The sequence below is a fragment of the Hyperolius riggenbachi genome, chromosome 4, assembly GCF_040937935.1.
Source record: "Hyperolius riggenbachi isolate aHypRig1 chromosome 4, aHypRig1.pri, whole genome shotgun sequence".
Classification (NCBI taxonomy): Eukaryota; Metazoa; Chordata; class Amphibia; order Anura; family Hyperoliidae; genus Hyperolius; species Hyperolius riggenbachi.
This window is the reverse complement of record NC_090649.1, coordinates 429,663,750-429,682,333: the sequence shown is the minus strand read 5'-3', so window position 1 is coordinate 429,682,333 and position 18,584 is coordinate 429,663,750. Positions and strand designations below refer to the sequence as shown.

Here is an 18,584-nt window from a genome sequence, read left to right as displayed (position 1 = left end):
ACTCACACTGCTCCTCCATACCTCCTCCTGCTGCTGCTGCTGCTGTCTGTCTGTGTTTCCCACTGCCAGGGTACACAGATGATTTACCTTCTGCTGCCACTCTGCCACCAGCTATTACGTCAAACAATAGCTGCTCGCCTACTCCTCCATTCCTCCTCCTGCTGCTGCTGTCTGTCTGTGTTTCCCACTGCCAGGGTACACAGATGATTTACCTTCTGCTGCCACTCTGCCACCAGCTATTACGTCAAACAATAGCTGCTCGCCTACTCCTCCATTCCTCCTCCTGCTGCTGCTGTCTGTCTGTGTTTCCCACTGCCAGGGTACACAGAATTAACTTCTGCTGCCACTCTGCCACCAGCTATTACGTCAAACAATAGCTATATTGGTTGCAAAACCAAAACCAAACAAACCATTAAAAAAAAAAAAAAGGTTTAATTTTTCTGAGGTGCCCGGGTTGAAAACTGTGTTGTCCCAGTTGTGTATTGGACACAATGTGGGCTGCACGACCGCTGTCTGGGACCTCCTGTTGTGTTTATTTACAGCCCTGGTATCACCGCTAGGTACCAGGGCTATTATGTCACGCTGCCTACCTGCTGCCACACTCACACTGCTCCTCCATACCTCCTCCTGCTGCTGCTGCTGCTGTCTGTCTGTGTTTCCCACTGCCAGGGTACACAGATGATTTACCTTCTGCTGCCACTCTGCCACCAGCTATTACGTCAAACAATAGCTGCTCGCCTACTCCTCCATTCCTCCTCCTGCTGCTGCTGTCTGTCTGTGTTTCCCACTGCCAGGGTACACAGATGATTTACCTTCTGCTGCCACTCTGCCACCAGCTATTACGTCAAACAATAGCTGCTCGCCTACTCCTCCATTCCTCCTCCTGCTGCTGCTGTCTGTCTGTGTTTCCCACTGCCAGGGTACACAGAATTACCTTCTGCTGCCACTCTGCCACCAGCTATTACGTCAAACAATAGCTATATTGGTTGCAAAACCAAAACCAAACAAACCATTAAAAAATAAAAAAAAAAGGTTTAATTTTTCTGAGGTGCCCGGGTTGAAAACTGTGTTGTCCCAGTTGTGTATTGGACACAATGTGGGCTGCACGACCGCTGTCTGGGACCTCCTGTTGTGTTTATTTACAGCCCTGGTATCACCGCTAGGTACCAGGGCTATTATGTCACGGCGAGCTGCCTGCCTCATTGACTGCCTGCTGCCACACACTCATCCTCCTCCTCCTGCTGCTGAATTTACCTCCTGCTGTCTTTGTGTTTCCACTGCCAGGGAGCACATACAATGGCGCTTCCAACATGCGTGCGCCCACCAGCTATTTGTTACGCTCAAAAATAGCTGCATTTCTTTAAAAAAAAAATTGAAAAGAGAAATACGTGAAGAAGAAGAAGACGATATTGAAAAGGAAGGAGAAGATGAAGATGAAGAAGAAGAAGAAGATGAAGAAGAAGATGAAGAAGATGATGAAGAAGAAGATGAAAAAGAAGAAGAAGATGAAGAAGATGAAGAAGAAGAAGATGAAGAAGAAGAAGAAGAAGATGAAGAAGAAGAAGATGAAGAAGATGATGAAGAAGATGAAGAAGATGAAGAAGAAGAAGAAGATGAAGAAGAAGAAGAAGAAGAAGATGAAGATGAAGATGAAGATGAAGATGAAGATGAAGATGAAGAAGAAGAAGAAGAAGAAGAAGAAGAAGAAGAAGAAGAAGAAGAAGAAGAAGAAGAAGAAGAAGAAGAAGAAGAAGACAATATAGAAGAAGAAGAAGAAGATATAGAAGAAGAAGAAGAAGATATAGAAGAAGAAGATCGAGAAGAAGAAGAAGAAAGATAAAGAAGAAGAAGAACAAGTATATACAGTAACACTACTGAACAAAATTAAGGACACAACTTCTCTTTCCACATTTTTTTTTAAAGGAACATCCCCACATAATCACTTGCTGTTGTTACTTGGAAAAAAAGAGGTTTCTTGCATCATTCACCCTCAAAACAAGTGTTGGAAGCTATTTAAGGCCAATTCGAATAGTCAGCTCGAATAGTTAGCTCGAATACCGACTCGAATAGTGAGCTCGAAGTCCGAGGTCGAATCGAATAGTAAAAATTATTCGACTCGAATATTCGACTGACCTCGAATAATTTACTATTCGAATTCGACCAAACTCGAATTTTAAAAAGGGGTATTTGAGCATCACTAGTTCTCACCCCACACTTGTAGGATCCCTGATACCTCAACCATGTAGACCCCTGATTAGATCTCTGATCCTGATACAGGCTAGGGGAAAATGTGTCTCCCAATGTGGGCGCTCGTTTGCTAATGAACCTACACTTGCCCTCCACTATTGGTGCTATCTCTGGATCAGCATACAAGACAGGTAGATGGCTCTGGAGAATCTTAACCACGGACGAGTATTCCATACTATAAGCCATGGAAAACGTGATAATATCACCCCCTCCATACCCCATTGCCCGCATATTGTTGGCCAGAAGTGCAGACCTCCCCTTCACCAACACTTTGTCTTTAGATTTTTGAACATATTGTTTAGAGTACCCCCGTTGGAAAAGTCTCTCCTCCGCATTTGCAATCTCATCAGACAAGCGATCAGAATTGGAACAATTCCTCACTATTCTTGTGATCTCCCCAGTGGGGATACCAAAAATCGTGTGGTTGGGGTGGCAACTACTGGCCACCAAAGTAGAACTACCGCTGCATGGCTTACGGTGGGTGGTGGTAGTAACCCTACCATAAGAGACCTCCAACTGAAGATCCAGAAATACCATAGAAGTAGGGTGAATGGAAGAGGTAAAGTGGAAATGAATACTAGTATTGTTCAAATAGGAGACAAAAAGCTCAAAATCAATATCCTGTCCTGTCCAAATCAGCACCAAATCGTCGATATAGCGACCATACTAAAATATGTGCTTGGAAAACACTTTCTCATCCGAAAAAGTTTTGTTTCTTCCCAAAGACCGAGGTACAAATTGGCTAGCGAAGGAGAGAAACGGGCCCCCATTGAGGCTCCCCGTTTCTGCAGAAAAAATTCCCCATTAAACAAAAAATATTTATGTGACAAAACAAATGATACTGCCTCCACAATAAAATATTTTTAATCCCGATTGTAGTCGCTATCGCGATCAAGATGGTACTGTAGCGCTTCCAGGGTCACATCATGTACCAAACTAGAGTATAGAGCCTGTATGTCAAGGGTAGCCCACTTGTATTAGGACTCCCACTTCACACCCTCCAACTGTTGCAGCACATGCTTAGTGTCCTTGAGAAACCCCGGAAGTATCCGGACCAAGGGCTGCGGATGTCTATCCAACCAACCCCCAAGGCGTTCAGTGAGGGAACCTATGCCGGCCACTATGGGCCGGCCCAATATAGGACCCTCCTTATGCACCTTGGGGAGATGGTGGAACACAGCCACTTTAGGTTTAAAGACTGGCAGGGAATCTGCAATTTTGGCATCAATCACGCCCAAGGACACCCCATGCACCATCAACCTATCATATTCCTGTTTAAACTGTGGGATCAGTGAACAGCTTACAGTATATATCTTGATCAGAAAGTTGGAGAAGGGCCTCCTGCCTGTAATCCCCAGAGTTGAGGACCATAACCGCTCCCCCCTTATCAGCATTCCTGATAACTATATCCTTGTTAGCTTTAACGGAAGCGATTGCAGCCCTCTCACCCGGGGACACATTTTGGGGTCTCCGCGATCTACACTCATCACTGAGACGTGTTAAATCCCTCTCCACCAGGGATGAGCAGAAACTACGCCAGTGCGAATTTTCGCATCGTAGTTCGCATCTACGCATCGTAGTTCGTAGGCGAAGTCTCAGAACTACACATACGATGTTACGCGTAGCGAAGTACAGTTACGCGTAGTTTACGCCCCTACGTGTAGTTCTCATGTGTGTTGCGAAGTAAACTACGAATGCATTATTTGCGTCTATTTTTCTGCGTACGATTGTATGCATACAAAATTACGCATTGGAAATTGGAATGTACACATAGAAGAGTTACCGGTACAAGCATTTTGCAGAGGAATTCATGCGTACATTTTTATGCATAGTGGCATAGGCGGCCGCATGTACTACGCTACGCACTATGCGTAATTGCGTATTTTAACGCGTAGTCTACGAAATGCATACGAAGCAAATATTTGAGTTTGAAGCCATAGTTTGGCGAAGCGTAATTGCGTAAAACTACGCGTAGTTCCAGCGTAGCGAAGTTGGCTGACTACGACCATCCCTGCTCTCCACCAACTCCTGGAAGGTCTCCACCGGGCGTGTTTGGGCCTGTACTGGATAAAATGACTTATTGGCAAATCTAGGAAGGCGAATATTTTCCTTGCGCACCAAACCATCTGGTTCCACATACAATTGGTCCAATTGGAGACCAATCTGCAGATCTCTGAATGTGGGGAAGCCACCAGGCACCTCGACCTCCTTCGGTGGACATGGACAGGCCCCATTATCCCCACAATCAGACCTAGAAAAATGTTTCTTAAGCATAATGCTAGTGCTACGTGTGAACCTGTTCACGTCCACTAAAGTGCCAAAGAGGTCAAAGTGCCTGGCAGGAGCAAAGGACAAACCACGCGACAAGACAGAGCAATCACATTCACTAAGGGCATAATTACATAAATTGATCACATTACTTATTTCTTCTTTCTGTTCCTCCGTGGATACCGTCTTTGTGCCCCGCCCACGTGATCTCCTCCTCGCCCTTTTGGTCCTCCTTCGGAATGTGCCGGTTTATTTTTCTTTTTGTGTTGTTTCACCTTTGGAAGTCGATAATAAGAGACCATGGGCCATATGCAATTCACTTTTTCTCTATAGTTTTCTCCCAGGTGATATTTTTAGACTTGTCAATAAAATGCCTTTTAATCCACCAGCAAGCAAGAAAAGGCTCAAAATAATTTTGATAGTACTTATTCACCTACTTTTTGGTACTTTCTTTGTTAAAAAGTGCTGGAAAGTTATTTAAAATTGAAGATGAAAAATTATCTCCTAGGAGAAAACTCAGGTGAAAAAGAGAATTGCATATGGCCCCCTGTCCCCGTCCACACCTAAAGGCGCAGGCAGAGTACCGCTCTGGCCATAGGCCTCATCCCCCGAGAAGACAGACGCAGCCGATGATCGCCCGAGATGCCCGAGGCATTTGATGCAGCATCTGACACCTCGGGAAAACTGAAGTATACCTGTCTAGCACCCACAGGGTGGCGGGGATGCTGACGTTTTAAAAATAGGTTTCGGGGTGCATCTAGATTTAGTTGACCACCTCCCCCACTCATAAACCGTGTCTGGGTTACAATCCTCCAGGTCTCTCTGATACTTGATTTTTTTGATTTCCATAATAGTTTGCTCCAAATTAGCTAGGCTTTATTTTGCTCATTTATCTATTTCTTCATATAATTCTGTAGAATCAAATTTCTGAATACTAGATCTAATTTCTGAGATTTTCAACTCAATGTCTGACAATTTTTGTTCTTCATAACTAATAATAAGCCTCATGCGACTAATCGAACATTCAGTGAGTATCTTATTCCACTCAATTAGAAATTTATGAGAAAAGACTGTGGTGGGAATCTTCTTAATTCGTAGGCCCCTTGGAACCCTACCATCATTAACATATTGATTTAGACTAGTCAAATCCCACCAGAGTCTTGTGTCATCCTGCATTATACTCTCCAATTGTTTGAACAGCAGTTTAAGATCAACATCTCCTGAATCTTCCTTAGCTGTACTAGAATCTGAAAACACAGAAGCAAATTTGCTCAAATGCTCTTGAGTCCCCTCAGAAGGATATTCTGCACTCCCCTCCTCGTCCTCACCACTAATGTTCTCTACGTCAGCAGAATCAGAAATATCTGCGGACATGTCCCCTAAACCCCCACGGTTGGCCCTACAGTCAGATCAGATGCCATTAATTTTGCTATTAAATAAACAAAATCTTATAATTATTACCAATAAATAAATTGAGGACAAAAGGTTAGTAAAGCACAAATCAGTCTCCACATTAATTTTAACAGTACTATGAATTAGCTCAAAGCAATATACATAAGAGAAATTCTACCATTTCATCATGTACTGAAAAATCAAAATCCTAAGAAGTAATTTATGGATTTGTGGTAGCCCCACTGGGGAGATCACGAGAATAGTGAGGAATTGTTCCAATTCTGATCGCTTGTCTGATGAGATTGCAAAAGCGGAGGAGAGACTTTTCCAACGGGGGTACTCTAAACAATATGTTCAAAAATCTAAAGACAAAGTGTTGGTGAAGGGGAGGTCTGCACCTCTGGCCAACAATATGCGGGCGACGGGGGATAGAGGGGGTGATATTATCACATTTTCCATGGCTTATAGTATGGAATACTTGTCTGTGGTTAAGATTCTCCAGACCCATCTACCTGTCTTATATGCGGATCCAGAGATAGCACCAATAGTGGAGGGCAAGTGTAGGTTTATTAGCAAACGAGCGCCCACATTGGGAGACACATTTTCCCCTAGCCTTATCAGGATCAGAGATCTAATCAAGGGTCTACATGGTTGAGGTATCAGGGATCCTACAAGTGTGGGGTGAGAACGTGCAGGTATTGTAGGGTACACTCCACTGGTAATACCGCTGTTTCCTTTAGCAATGGGAAAACCTTTGGTCTTAAACAATATATTAATTGCGGAACTAGAGGTGTAGTGTACCTTATTAATTGTAATGTATGCAGGAAACAGTACGTTGGCTGCACCACAAGACCCTTGCGGAGCATTACTGTGGTGCGGCCAACCCGAACTGCCTGAATCCCTCTAACGTGGCGAAACATTTTCGCTCTTGTCATAATGGCGATTTGAGCCATTTTTCTTTCCAGGGTTTGGAGAGAGTGTATCTGGACAGTAGAGGTGGGGATCTGGAAAATAAATTGTTGAAACATGAAGTAAGGTGGATCTTTAATTTGGGTACTAGAGAACCCAGGGGGTTTAATTATAGATGGGATGTTAATCTATTTGTTTGAACCTCATAAGTCAGAGGAAGGGTCTCTCTGGTACTAGGATATTGAGGGGTTGTGTTGCCTCTATGCTTACCATATGCGCTCAGTTTTTATATGTTTGTCCTATTCTTTATGTTTGCGGGATGAATCAGGTTGGGAAATGTAATGTGGGGTGTGGGGTGCCTTTCAAGTTGTATCAAGTGAACAAGCCATTCTCTTCCCCCCCTCCCTCTCTTCTGATCTGTCGTTTCTGTTCCTTCCATGTCTCTTCCCCCCCCCCCACCCCCACCTTTTCCTTCTCCTTTCCCCTTTTTTACCCTTCCCCTTCCCCCATCCCTCCCTTCCCCTTTTGGTAGGGAATTGCTATGACTATAATTATAGAAGTTGGCCCTAACAGCATTGTTTTTTAATGTTTTTAATGTATTTTTGTATATGGATGTATTTAAACAATTGTGCAATACACTGGAGCTCACTTTTCTTCCACCTGGGGTATTTCCCTTTAAGAATTTTAATTCACCTGTATAAGTGTGGTGGATAGGGGGTGTGGTCTCTGGATATTTAAGACTGCTTGGAGCATGTTATAATAGCTACGACTAAGGACCCGGTAGGGTCGGAAACGCGTCAGCTGGCATGCTGTCCGATTTTTTGCTATTTCTATGATTATTCAATAAAAAGGATCTGGTTTTACTGCATGGAAGGCGTGCGGAGGACTTTTTTGAACATTTGTACTGCATTTGGGCTGGCTGCCCTTACTCCAGCACCCTCCTGCCGTAGTACACGGCATGTATATTTAGGTGAGGTTTGAGCTGTCAAACTTTTCCTATCAGTGGCAGAGCCACTGGTTACCAGAGTACAGCCCTCCAAAGGAGGTTCACCCCCAGCACAAAGGGGGAAGGGGTGCCCAATGGTAGATAAAACTGTGTTAAAAACAGCTACAATAATAAAGGGAGAGGTGGCTTACCTCAATAACGACACATTCATACACATATGAAGTTTAATTATGCACAAGCAATGCGTTTCGTGGGTCTAACGCTCACTTCCTCAGGCCAGAGATGTATGAAGAGCCAAGAACGGAGGTGAATTAAAATCGCAAGTTGTTCCTGTGTTTGTATGATATTTCTCAGAGTGATCTGGTTTCCATTCCACTCATAACCTGAAAATGTACCTGTATGCTAAATGGCTAATCCTAAAACGCAGTGGGCATTTCAGTTTTTGAATCCTACTGATGGACGATAAGCGATGTTAGTTGTTTGATGTTCTCTTAATAATTATAGTGTGTTATGCTTTTAATATAGAATGGACCTGTTAGAAGCAACCTGCGCCAGAAAGAGTTCAAAGAGACTTTTGAGGACGCTCCATTGTACATTCTTGTGCTCACCTACCTGAATTATGGAATACTCACCTTATTTGGCTACTTGCGTGACTTCATGAGAGCATGGCGACTGGAGAAGTGTCACATGGCGGAGGAAAGAGAAGAGCAAAAAGTAAGAATATTTATAGTGACCGCAGTCTGAACTCCCAATCTAGGAACAAGCTCATCAAAATGACTGTCTGCTGATCAGCAGTGAATGCAGCCAGCCTGGTCTGGTCCATAAAGGATCATTCACTTAGTACATACATGCCAAACTCTGGCCCATGGGCTAAATCTGGCCCATAAGTGGTTTCCCCACTTTGCATTATATTTGGCCCCATACTACACCACATGGGAAACTATTTTGGACCTGAAGCCCTAGATCACCCGGGAAGCTATATGTGGGAGGGAGGGGGAAAGCACTAGACACCAGGGAACTGTACAGGGGAGGAAAGAACCACTAAACACTAGGGGACTGTATAGAGGAGAGAGGGAGCCACTAGGCACCAGGGAACTATATAGGGGAAGGAGGGAGGTCACTAGACGCCAGGGAACTTCATAAGGGACAGAGGTGGCCACTAGATATTGATGTTGGCCCACAGTCCCAGTGTGCAGGGTCAGGCCACTTTTGTATTTGAATTTGACACCCCTGACGTAGTAGTAGTACATCTGCTGTCAGACATGCTGCTAGATGTACAGTATGTATCATACAGTCCACATGCACCAGAATAATTTATGTATAACAGGAACCCACAGGAATGTGTCTGAAAGGAAAGGATTGGTCAGAAAAGCCATCGTACATGCCTGGTGTTTTTGCTTTTGACTGTCTAAAAAAATTGGCCACAGATCCTGCTGTGTGTACCAGGCCTTAATTTCTGGCCTGTGAGACACTTAACTAACATGAATCATCTGAGGATTAGGCCTTAAAGTTATCCTGCAGTAAACTAGCAATATACAGGGTGGGCCATTTATATGGATACACCTTAATAAAATGGGAATAGTTGGTGATATTAACTTCCTGTTTGTGGTATTTAGTATATGTGAGTGGAGAAACTTTTCAAGATGGGTGGTGACTATGGTGGCCATTTTGAAGTCGGCTATTTTGAATCCAACTTTTGTTTTTGCAATAGGAAGAGGGTCATGTGACAAATTAAACTTATTGGGAATTTCACAAGAAAAACAATGGTGTGCTTGGTTTTAACGTAACTTTATTCTTTCATGAGTTATTTACAAGTTTCTGACCACTTATAAAATGTGTTCAATGTGCTGCCCATTGTATTGGATTGTCAATGCAACCCTCTTCTCCCACTCTTCACACACTGATAGCAACACCGCAGGCTTCCAGTATTCGTAGTTTCAGGTGCTGCACATCTCGTATCTTCACAGCATAGACAATTGCCTTCAGATGACCCCAAAGATAAAAGTCTAAGGGGGTCAGATCGGGAGACCTTGGGGGCCATTCACCTGGCCCACAACGACCAATCCACTTTCCAGGAAACTGTTCATCTAGGAATGCTTGGACCTGACAACCATAATGTGGTGGTGCACCATCTTGCTGGAAAAACTCAGGGAACGTGCCAGCTTCAGTACATAAAGAGGGAAACACAACATCATGTAGCAATGTCGCATATCCAGTGGCCTCGAGGTTCCCATTGATGAAGAATGGTCCCACTATCTTTGTACCCCATATACCACACCATACCATCAATTTTTTGTTCCAACAGTATTGGAGGGATCTATCCAATGTGGGTTAGTGTCAGACCAATAGCGGTGGTTTTGTTTGTTAACTTCACCATTCACATAAAAGTTTGCCTTATCACTGAACAAAATCTTCTGCGTAAACTGAGGGTCCTGTTCCAATTTTTGTCTTGCCCATTCTGCAAATTCAGTGCGCCGATCTGGGTCATCCTCCTTGAGATGCTGCAGTAGCTGGAGTTTGTAAGGGTGCCATTTGTGAGTAGCTATTATCCACCGAAGGGATGTTCGGCTAATGCCACTCTCCAGTGACATGGGGCGAGTGCTACGCTGTGGGCTCTTGCTGAATGAAGCTAGGACAGCCACTGATGTTTCTTCATTCGTGACAGATTACATGCAATCCAACACTGAACCAGTTTTACGAAGCTTAGCAAGCAGTTTGCTAACTGTAGCATGGGAGATTGGTGGTCTCGTAGGGTGTCTTGCATTGAAATCTGCTGCAATGACCCGGTTACTGCGTTCACCAGACATCAACACAATTTCTATCCGTTCCTCACGTGTTAATCTTGGCGACATGTCAATGGCTGTAAACAAAGAGAAACTTGTAAATAACTCATGAAAGAATAAAGTTACGTTAAAACCAAGCACACCATTTCTTTTTCTTGTGAAATTCCCAATAAGTTTGATGTGTCACATGACCCTCTTCCTATTGAAAAAACAAAAGTTGGATTCAAAATGACTGACTTCAAAATGGCCACCATAGTCACCACCCATCTTGAAAAGTTTCCCCCCTCACATATACTAATGTTCCACAAACAGGAAGTTAATATCACCAACCATTCTCATTTTATTAAGGCGTATCTATATAAATGAGAAGAGAAAACGATGTGCAATCTTGCGCTAAACGACCACCACTTCTGGTATTCCTAGATACAACCACTGGCTGCTCCTCGACCCCGGCTGAAGGGTATAACTGTAGCACAAAAAAGGTAGAAAAGGGAGGAGCGCTCCGTAGTGTATTACACTTTTTAATTGAATACCGCGCAAGGGTTAAAAACACTTACAGAGTTATAGAAAAACATCAAGCATATCGAGGGTGAATACCCCACAAAGAAACCTTGGATGGCAACCTGTTCCTCCTCTGTGGCCAGCAGCGGGGGTGGTCCTAGATGATCATGGACGGTGGAGCTTGATAAAGGCGTGGAGACGCCGAAACGCGTTGCGAAGTTACTGCATTCATAACCTGAGGAGAGGCTTCCACCGTCCATGATCATCTAGGACCACCCCCGCTGCTGGCCACAGAGGAGGAACAGGTTGCCATCCAAGGTTTCTTTGTGGGGTATTCACCCTCGATATGCTTGATGTTTTTCTATAACTCTGTAAGTGTTTTTAACCCTTGCGCGGTATTCAATTAAAAAGTGTAATACACTACGGAGCGCTCCTCCCTTTTCTACCTTTTTTTATCTATATAAATGGCCCACCCTGTGTATGGAGCATAGGATGAAAAAAATACATCACTAGATTTCAACCTTTGTGAAAACTGCATGACAGACCTATTTACTGTATTTTTCCAGATAAATGCTTTGGAGATACAGTATGCAAGTTGAAGCCAATATTTCCTCTTGTTGTCTTTGTCCCTTTTGGAAAGAAATTTTTCTGTACTTAATGCACTTGGCTGATAGAGTAAAAAGCTGAGTAAGACTTGATTCCCACTTGAACGGATGCTAAACGGGCATGGTAAGCGCATCTGCAAAGCGGATGCACTCCGTCCATGATTTGTGGTCCTGCCCATGAATGACGTCGTGCAGCCAAAAAAGACTCCAAAAGTGCAATACTTTGCAATTCCAAGCTTCTGCTGTCATTCACCCACTGCTTTGCCAATTGTACAGCACTAAGCCAAAGGGCTGTGATATGCAGTACCTCAGCTTAGTCAATTTAAGTCCCAAATGAAACACTTGAACACTCTGCTTCTGAAGCTATTGGGTGGCAGAGCAGGAAATGAGGGGCTTTTTTTCAATTCAACTTTTCTCATAAGTGTTCTCTTAGGGAAACTTTTTCATCCTATGTTTAAAATAACTGTCTTAGGAATATGATGGAAAGGGAAAATATGTTAAACGATTTCCCATTGCTTTCTCGTAATGAAGGATTTTGTGCCGCTCTACCAAGACTTTGAAAATTTTTACACCAGAAACATTTATATGAGACTCCGGGATGCCTTCAACCGACCCATCTGCAGTGTGCCAGGAGCTACATTTGACCTCATGGAAAGAGTGACGGATGACTACAATTGGACATACAGGTCTGCCCTTTTACCATTGCTCTTAATTTATTCTGGGTTTAGAGACTTCAAACTAATAAATGTAATTGTATTGTCCTAGCAAACTACCATCTGATGATGCAGGTAGACTGCTAAATGTGTCCATGCAAACTACCATCCAACTATGCAGGTAGACAGATAAACGTGTCCAAGCAAACTACCATCCAACTATGCAGGTAGACTGATAAATGTGTCTCTGCAAACTACCATCCACCAATGCAGGTAGACTGAGAAATGTGTCCTAGCAAACTACCATCCACCTATGCAGGTAGACTGAGAAATGTGTCTACGCAAACTACCATTCAACTATGTAAGTAGACTGCTAAATGTCTCCAAGCAAACTACCACCTGACTGTGCAGGTAGACTGCTAAATGTGTTATAGCAGACAGTTTAAGTAGACTGCTCAATGAGTCCTACAGACCACCATCCGTCTATTCGGGTAGACTTCCAAATGTGTCATAGCAGACTACCATCTGACTATGCAGGTAGACTGCTAAAAGTCTAATAGCAGACCTCCATCAGACTATGCAGGTAGACTGCTAAATATGTCAAGCAAAAGAAAAAAGAGCGTGCACCTTCCGTCAGTGGCTCCAATACATTTATTGATCCATGTGCAGCAGCGTAAAAAGATGAGTGATGGAGGTTACATTTACAACATCATGTAAGCAAGAATACCTCGTATGCTGTGATGCCGGTTGCAGGTGCAGGAGGTGGGAGTGGGGATGACGGTGGACCTGGCGACGGCCGTTTCGCGTCCTAACGGACGCTTGGTCACGCTGCGTTCCACTAAGGAGGCGGAAGTGACGATCGCGGGATAAAGGCGGAAAACTCCGCCTACTCCGCCACGTCACGTCGTCTCCTGTGATAGGAGCTCGTTCGATCAGGGGGCGCGTCCCCCGTCCGTCCTACGGAGGCCGAGGAGGCTCCACATGCACCACACTGGTCACAATAGCCCGTCGTTCAGGTGGTGTGTCCCCCTATTGCCGTGATTTGGCTTTGCATGTAAACTTTTTCATGCTTATAGGAGGCCGTTTAGGTCCAGTGTACATCGATACCTCATGTTTTGAATAATGGCACACCCAGCTGGTAGATTTATTTATGTGCACTCTGTTGGTATGGACAGTACTACCGGATTGAAGTAAGTTGCGTCCACAGAGTCGCATACCAGATGTGTCATGCGTTCCAGTATCCTGGAACGCAATGAGTGACCTATTGGTATCCATTTTGAGCCTCCTCGGCCTCCGTAGGATGGACGGGGGACGCGCCCCCTGATCGAACGAGCTCCTATCACAGGAGACGACGTGACGTGGCGGAGTAGGCGGAGTTTTCCGCCTTTATCCCGCGATCGTCACTTCCGCCTCCTTAGTGGAACGCAGCGTGACCAAGCGTCCGTTAGGACGCGAAACGGCCGTCGCCAGGTCCACCGTCATCCCCACTCCCACCTCCTGCACCTGCAACCGGCATCACAGCATACGAGGTATTCTTGCTTACATGATGTTGTAAATGTAACCTCCATCACTCATCTTTTTACGCTGCTGCACATGGATCAATAAATGTATTGGAGCCACTGACGGAAGGTGCACGCTCTTTTTTCTTTTGCTTGAAACATTGTTGTGATCTTTTTTCCGTGGGTTATACAAGCGGAGCACACGTCAGGCAGCATTAAGGAGGGACTACACGAGTTGCAGTGTGCGTTGCAAGTTTGTGCCACATCAACACCTTTCCCACTTCGGCAACATCACATTTAAAGGGGAAGTGCCACACTACTTTTTCTTATTTTCAATATGGAGACTGCTAAATGTGTTCTAGCACTCTACCACCAGCTTGCTGATGATAGAGCCAACAGGCTATTCGCTATGTGATGCTTTTGTAATACCGGCATTTCTTGTGTATTTTGCTCATGGCACTCTTGCACTGAGCACTTTTCCCCTGACGGAGCCCCTATTTTCGGGGTTGAAACATGTTGGGTTTTGGTGTGGTGATGTGAAATGTAATTAGTTTACAGTGAGTGAGAGGGGTTCATATCCCCATTCTATGTAATACATTGAGGAGGATATTGAGCAATACTGTAAACAACATAGGCACAGATCATGCAGCAGCGCACTGCACAGTTTTTGGCGGTCTAGCTTGGTTTTAGCTACTTTCACCACATTGCATTGCACCGTGGATAATGTGAACAGTTTCATTGAGACTAATGGCCATTGTGATGGGCAAGCAGTGGGGGAAGCAGACAACAATGCAGATCGATGTGGTAAGTTTGAAAGGGGCCTCACCCAACAGTGACCTTAACTAGCCCCACCCCTTCCCTAAGCACAGCAGCTCTGCAGTGTATGAAAAGAGAAAACTGTTTTTTACAGGATAGCAGTAGGCTGCTCTCCTAATGTCTTGCAAAGGCCCCTTCCTAGATTCAACAAATCAGCATCTTATAGAAACTTTGGTGAGTGCCTCAGAGCACTTGCCTGGATAAGTGCAGCTCTATCTCTCACAGTTGGGTGATTCGGAGTCCTGCTCATCTTCTCCCCTATTCTCCCTAAACAGCAGAAAAGGCTTTTGGGCAAAGAGACAAGCAGTGTGTCTCTGTACAGTGATTATTCATAAACTTTCCCATTTGTTGATTGGTTTGTGCACTAAATCACTGTGATGTATACACAGGGCCGGTTTAAGCAACAATGGGGCCCCAGGGCAAAATAAACCTGGGGGCCCCCCCCAACAGATACCCCGGAGCAAAAATTGGCATTAAGGGACCTTTTTTGCAGCTGGTATAGTCAGGGTTTGAAGCCCCAATCGGTCGGAGCTCCACATTCTGGCTACCCCAGCCTGCATGGGGGACAATGGGTTAAAAAGTTTCAGGAGGGGGGACTCCACATAATTAAAAAAAAAAATTCCCACACTCTAAACATAAAAAAAAATTGGGAAAATAGGAAAAAAAATGCCAGGGATCTTCATACAGCCATATTGCGGCTGTATAGCGATCCCTGGCCAAAGCGCTGCGGCTGCGTATAGACCCCCTGGAAACCCCGTCAGGAAATGTATTACTTTCTTTTGATACATGCAAAATTACACTACCGTTAGGTACTAAAAAGTGACATTTACCGCATTTAAAAGTATACTTTTTTCCTTCGACACTTTAAAATCGATTTTCTCAAAAACTATAAGGTCTTTTTGAAAAATATTTGTTTCCACTTATTCCCAATGATCTCCTTAACATATCCTGCAAATGTAGGGTTTCTAGAATTTAAGGTGGATTTGCTATTAACCATTAAAGTCGGCTGGTTTTTAAATGTGTATTTTTTTTCCTTTGAAACTTTAAAATCGATTTTCTCAAAAACTATAAGGTTGATTTGAAAAATAGTTTTCCTCTTGTAGCCACTGGGGGCCCCTACAAGCTCTGGGGCCCTGGGGCAGCTGCCTCCTTTGCCTCTATGGTAGCGCCGGCCCTGTGTATACAGGGCTAAAATTGAGTGGTTCCCAATGCCAGATTTCTGCAAAGTCCACAAAAGCCACATCTAGAATAGCTGCTGCCCAAAGCTCCTCTTGGACATGAAAGAAGGGAAAACACTGCATATGGAATATCAGGCTGCAAATGAGAGTTTCGTAATGGAAGAGACTGGCTGCTATATGTGGCAGAAAGAGCTGCAGCACATGGACGACAGACTTAGAAAAAACGGTCTGTGGATAGAATGAGAGGCGGGGCTGGTGCATGTAGGAAGCTGCTGCACTTAGGGGCTTGGCTGTTAAACATATGGGTGGGGGAAGGGCGTACGTTAAAAAGGGGCGCTGGGAAAAAAGGGCGCGGGGTTTTAAACGATAAACATGGATAACGTTTAAAAATATAATGTACTATATTTCGTTTAAAAATAATGTTTTATAAAGTTATAAATAATTAAATAATGTGCATGAAATTGGCAATTGTGAAAACGTTAATCTTCCGTTTAAAAAGTGAAATGTATAATAACGTTTAAAAAAAAATAGTAAGTAACCCTCCCTGTACCTACCCCTAACCCCTAGACCCCCGTGTTGGTGCCTAAACCTAAGACCCCAGTGGTGGTGCCTAAACCTAAGACTCCCCTGATGGTGCCTAAACCTAAGACCCCCCTGGTGGTGCCTAAACCTAAGACCCCCCTGGTGGTGCCTAAACCTAAGACTCCCCTGATGGTGCCTAACCCTAAGACTCCCCTGATGGTGCCTAACCCTAAGACTCCCCTGATGGTGCCTAACCCTAAGACTCCCCTGGTGGTGCCTAAACCTAAGACCCCCCCTGTTGGTGCCTAAACCTAAGACCCCCCTGGTGGTGCCTAAACCTAAGACCCCCCTGGTGGTGCCTAAACCTAAGACCCCCCTGTGATAAGCATTAATAATGTGTGAAAAAAATATTGTGCTGTTTTTCGTTTAAAAATAATGTTTTAAAAAAGATTGTACTGTTTTTCGTTTAAAAATAATGTTTAAAAAATTATAAATCATAAAATAATGTGTAATCATGAGAAGCAGTTATAAAACAGTAAAAGTCTCCGGGCGCCGCTTATAAAACGTTATTTTTCTCCGGCGCCCTTTTTTCCTATCGGGCGCCCATTAAACGATATTTATTATGGGAGTGAATGGCGGCGCCCGATTTGTCCACTTGCCTCAGGCGCCCGAATTTACTGTTACCGGGGGAAGGGGCTGCTTATAGACTAGAAGATTAGGCTGCTGCACATGTGGGGAGGGGGCTGCTACACAGGACAGAGGATAATGCTGTACATGGAAAAGGATCTCGAAAGAGGATGGCAAAATAACCTTAGAGAACCTGAATTCTGCCTTGATATTGTTATCTATGCAGTAGTAGGAAGAAAAAACAGCGCTGGGCACTCAAGGCTGGATGCTTAAAGGGGCACTGCAGTGAAAAATTATAAAATTTAAAATATGTGCAAACATATACAAGTAAGAAGTACACTTATTCCAGAGTAAAATGAGCCATAAATTACTTTTCTCCTATGTTGCTGTCACTTACAGTAGGTTGTAGAAATCTGACAGAAGTGACAGGTTTTAGACTAGTCCATCTCTTCATAGGGGATTCTTAGCAAGGCTTTTATTCTTTATAAAGATATTCCCTTAAAAGGATTTAAACAATGATGCGGGTCAGCTTTCCTACTCCCTACCACAGTTTTTTGGCAGTTGGACAGAGCAACTGTCATTCACTAAGTGCTTTTGAAAATAAATATATCCCTGAGAATGGAGATGGACTAGTCCAAAACCTGTCACTTCTTTCAGATTTCTACAATCTACTGTAAGTGACAGCAACATAGGAGAAAAGTAATTTATGGCTCATTTTACTCTGGAATAAGCGTACTTCTTATTTGTATTAGTTTGCACATATTTTACATTTTATAATTTTTCGCTGTAGTGCCCCTTTAAGGTTTATTTCCACAGGTAGCATCAGACATTACAGGCATACATGGGGAAAAGGAAAGATCTAACAGCCATTTTACAGACTTCTTGCCCGCTTCCTCAGAGACTCTGAGGAAGCGGGCAAGAAGTCTGTGAAATGGCTGTTAGACCTTTCCTTTTCCCCATGTATGCCTGTAATGTCTGACGCTACCTGTGGAAATAAACCTTAAGCATACAGCCTTGAGTGCCCAGCGCTGTTTTTTATTCCTACTACTACATGCAACCTTATGCTGTGAGCACCAAAGTGTCTTCAGGGTCCCAGGTAAAGTGTATCAGCCCATTGGGTGCTGGCCTCTTCTGGAACTTTTTCTACTTAATTGTTATCTATGCATGTTGGAGCGGAGTGGTGTCAGCCATACTATCTCAGGGAAAAATAACCCACATATATAAGTAGATAAATACTTGCTCTACTTACATAACATATGTATTACACTGTCCATGTAGTGATTTTTCTACAGTAAAAAAAAGAGAAAATCCTTCTTAGCATTTCCCATTTTAACTGGGGCTATTTTGAAGCTAATCCTGATGTCATTTCCTCACTTACTCTCCTCTGCCTGATTTGCTTGCCCTTCACTATAGAAAGTGCATTGTCTCAGTATGAGAATTGAGAAATATTGGCCAATCAGGGAGGAACAGAGGTATGGGAGGGGAAAAAAGGAGGGAAAGAGGCTTCAGCCAATCAGGCTGCATTAGTTAACTCTGAGGGGAAGTAGAGAAGCAAAAAAAAGGACAACCCAGCATGCCCTGCAACTTCCTTTTTTTGTACCAAATTTTGTGTGTACCAAATAAGATTCAGGTAAACTG

The 18,584-nt window shown here is 43.8% G+C and overlaps 1 protein-coding gene across 2 annotated transcripts in view; it reads left to right on the top strand.

The window, feature by feature from the left end:
* The window catches only part of LOC137504281 (serine palmitoyltransferase 3-like), a 119,370-nt gene that overhangs the window by 63,327 nt on the left and 37,459 nt on the right, over positions 1-18,584 (top strand). For both annotated transcript variants that reach the window (XM_068232479.1, XM_068232478.1), the window contains exons 2-3: positions 8,288-8,476; positions 12,183-12,337. In XM_068232479.1, the coding sequence (XP_068088580.1) occupies positions 8,288-8,476; positions 12,183-12,337 (344 nt within the window). The remainder of the gene's footprint in view (positions 1-8,287; positions 8,477-12,182; positions 12,338-18,584) is intronic.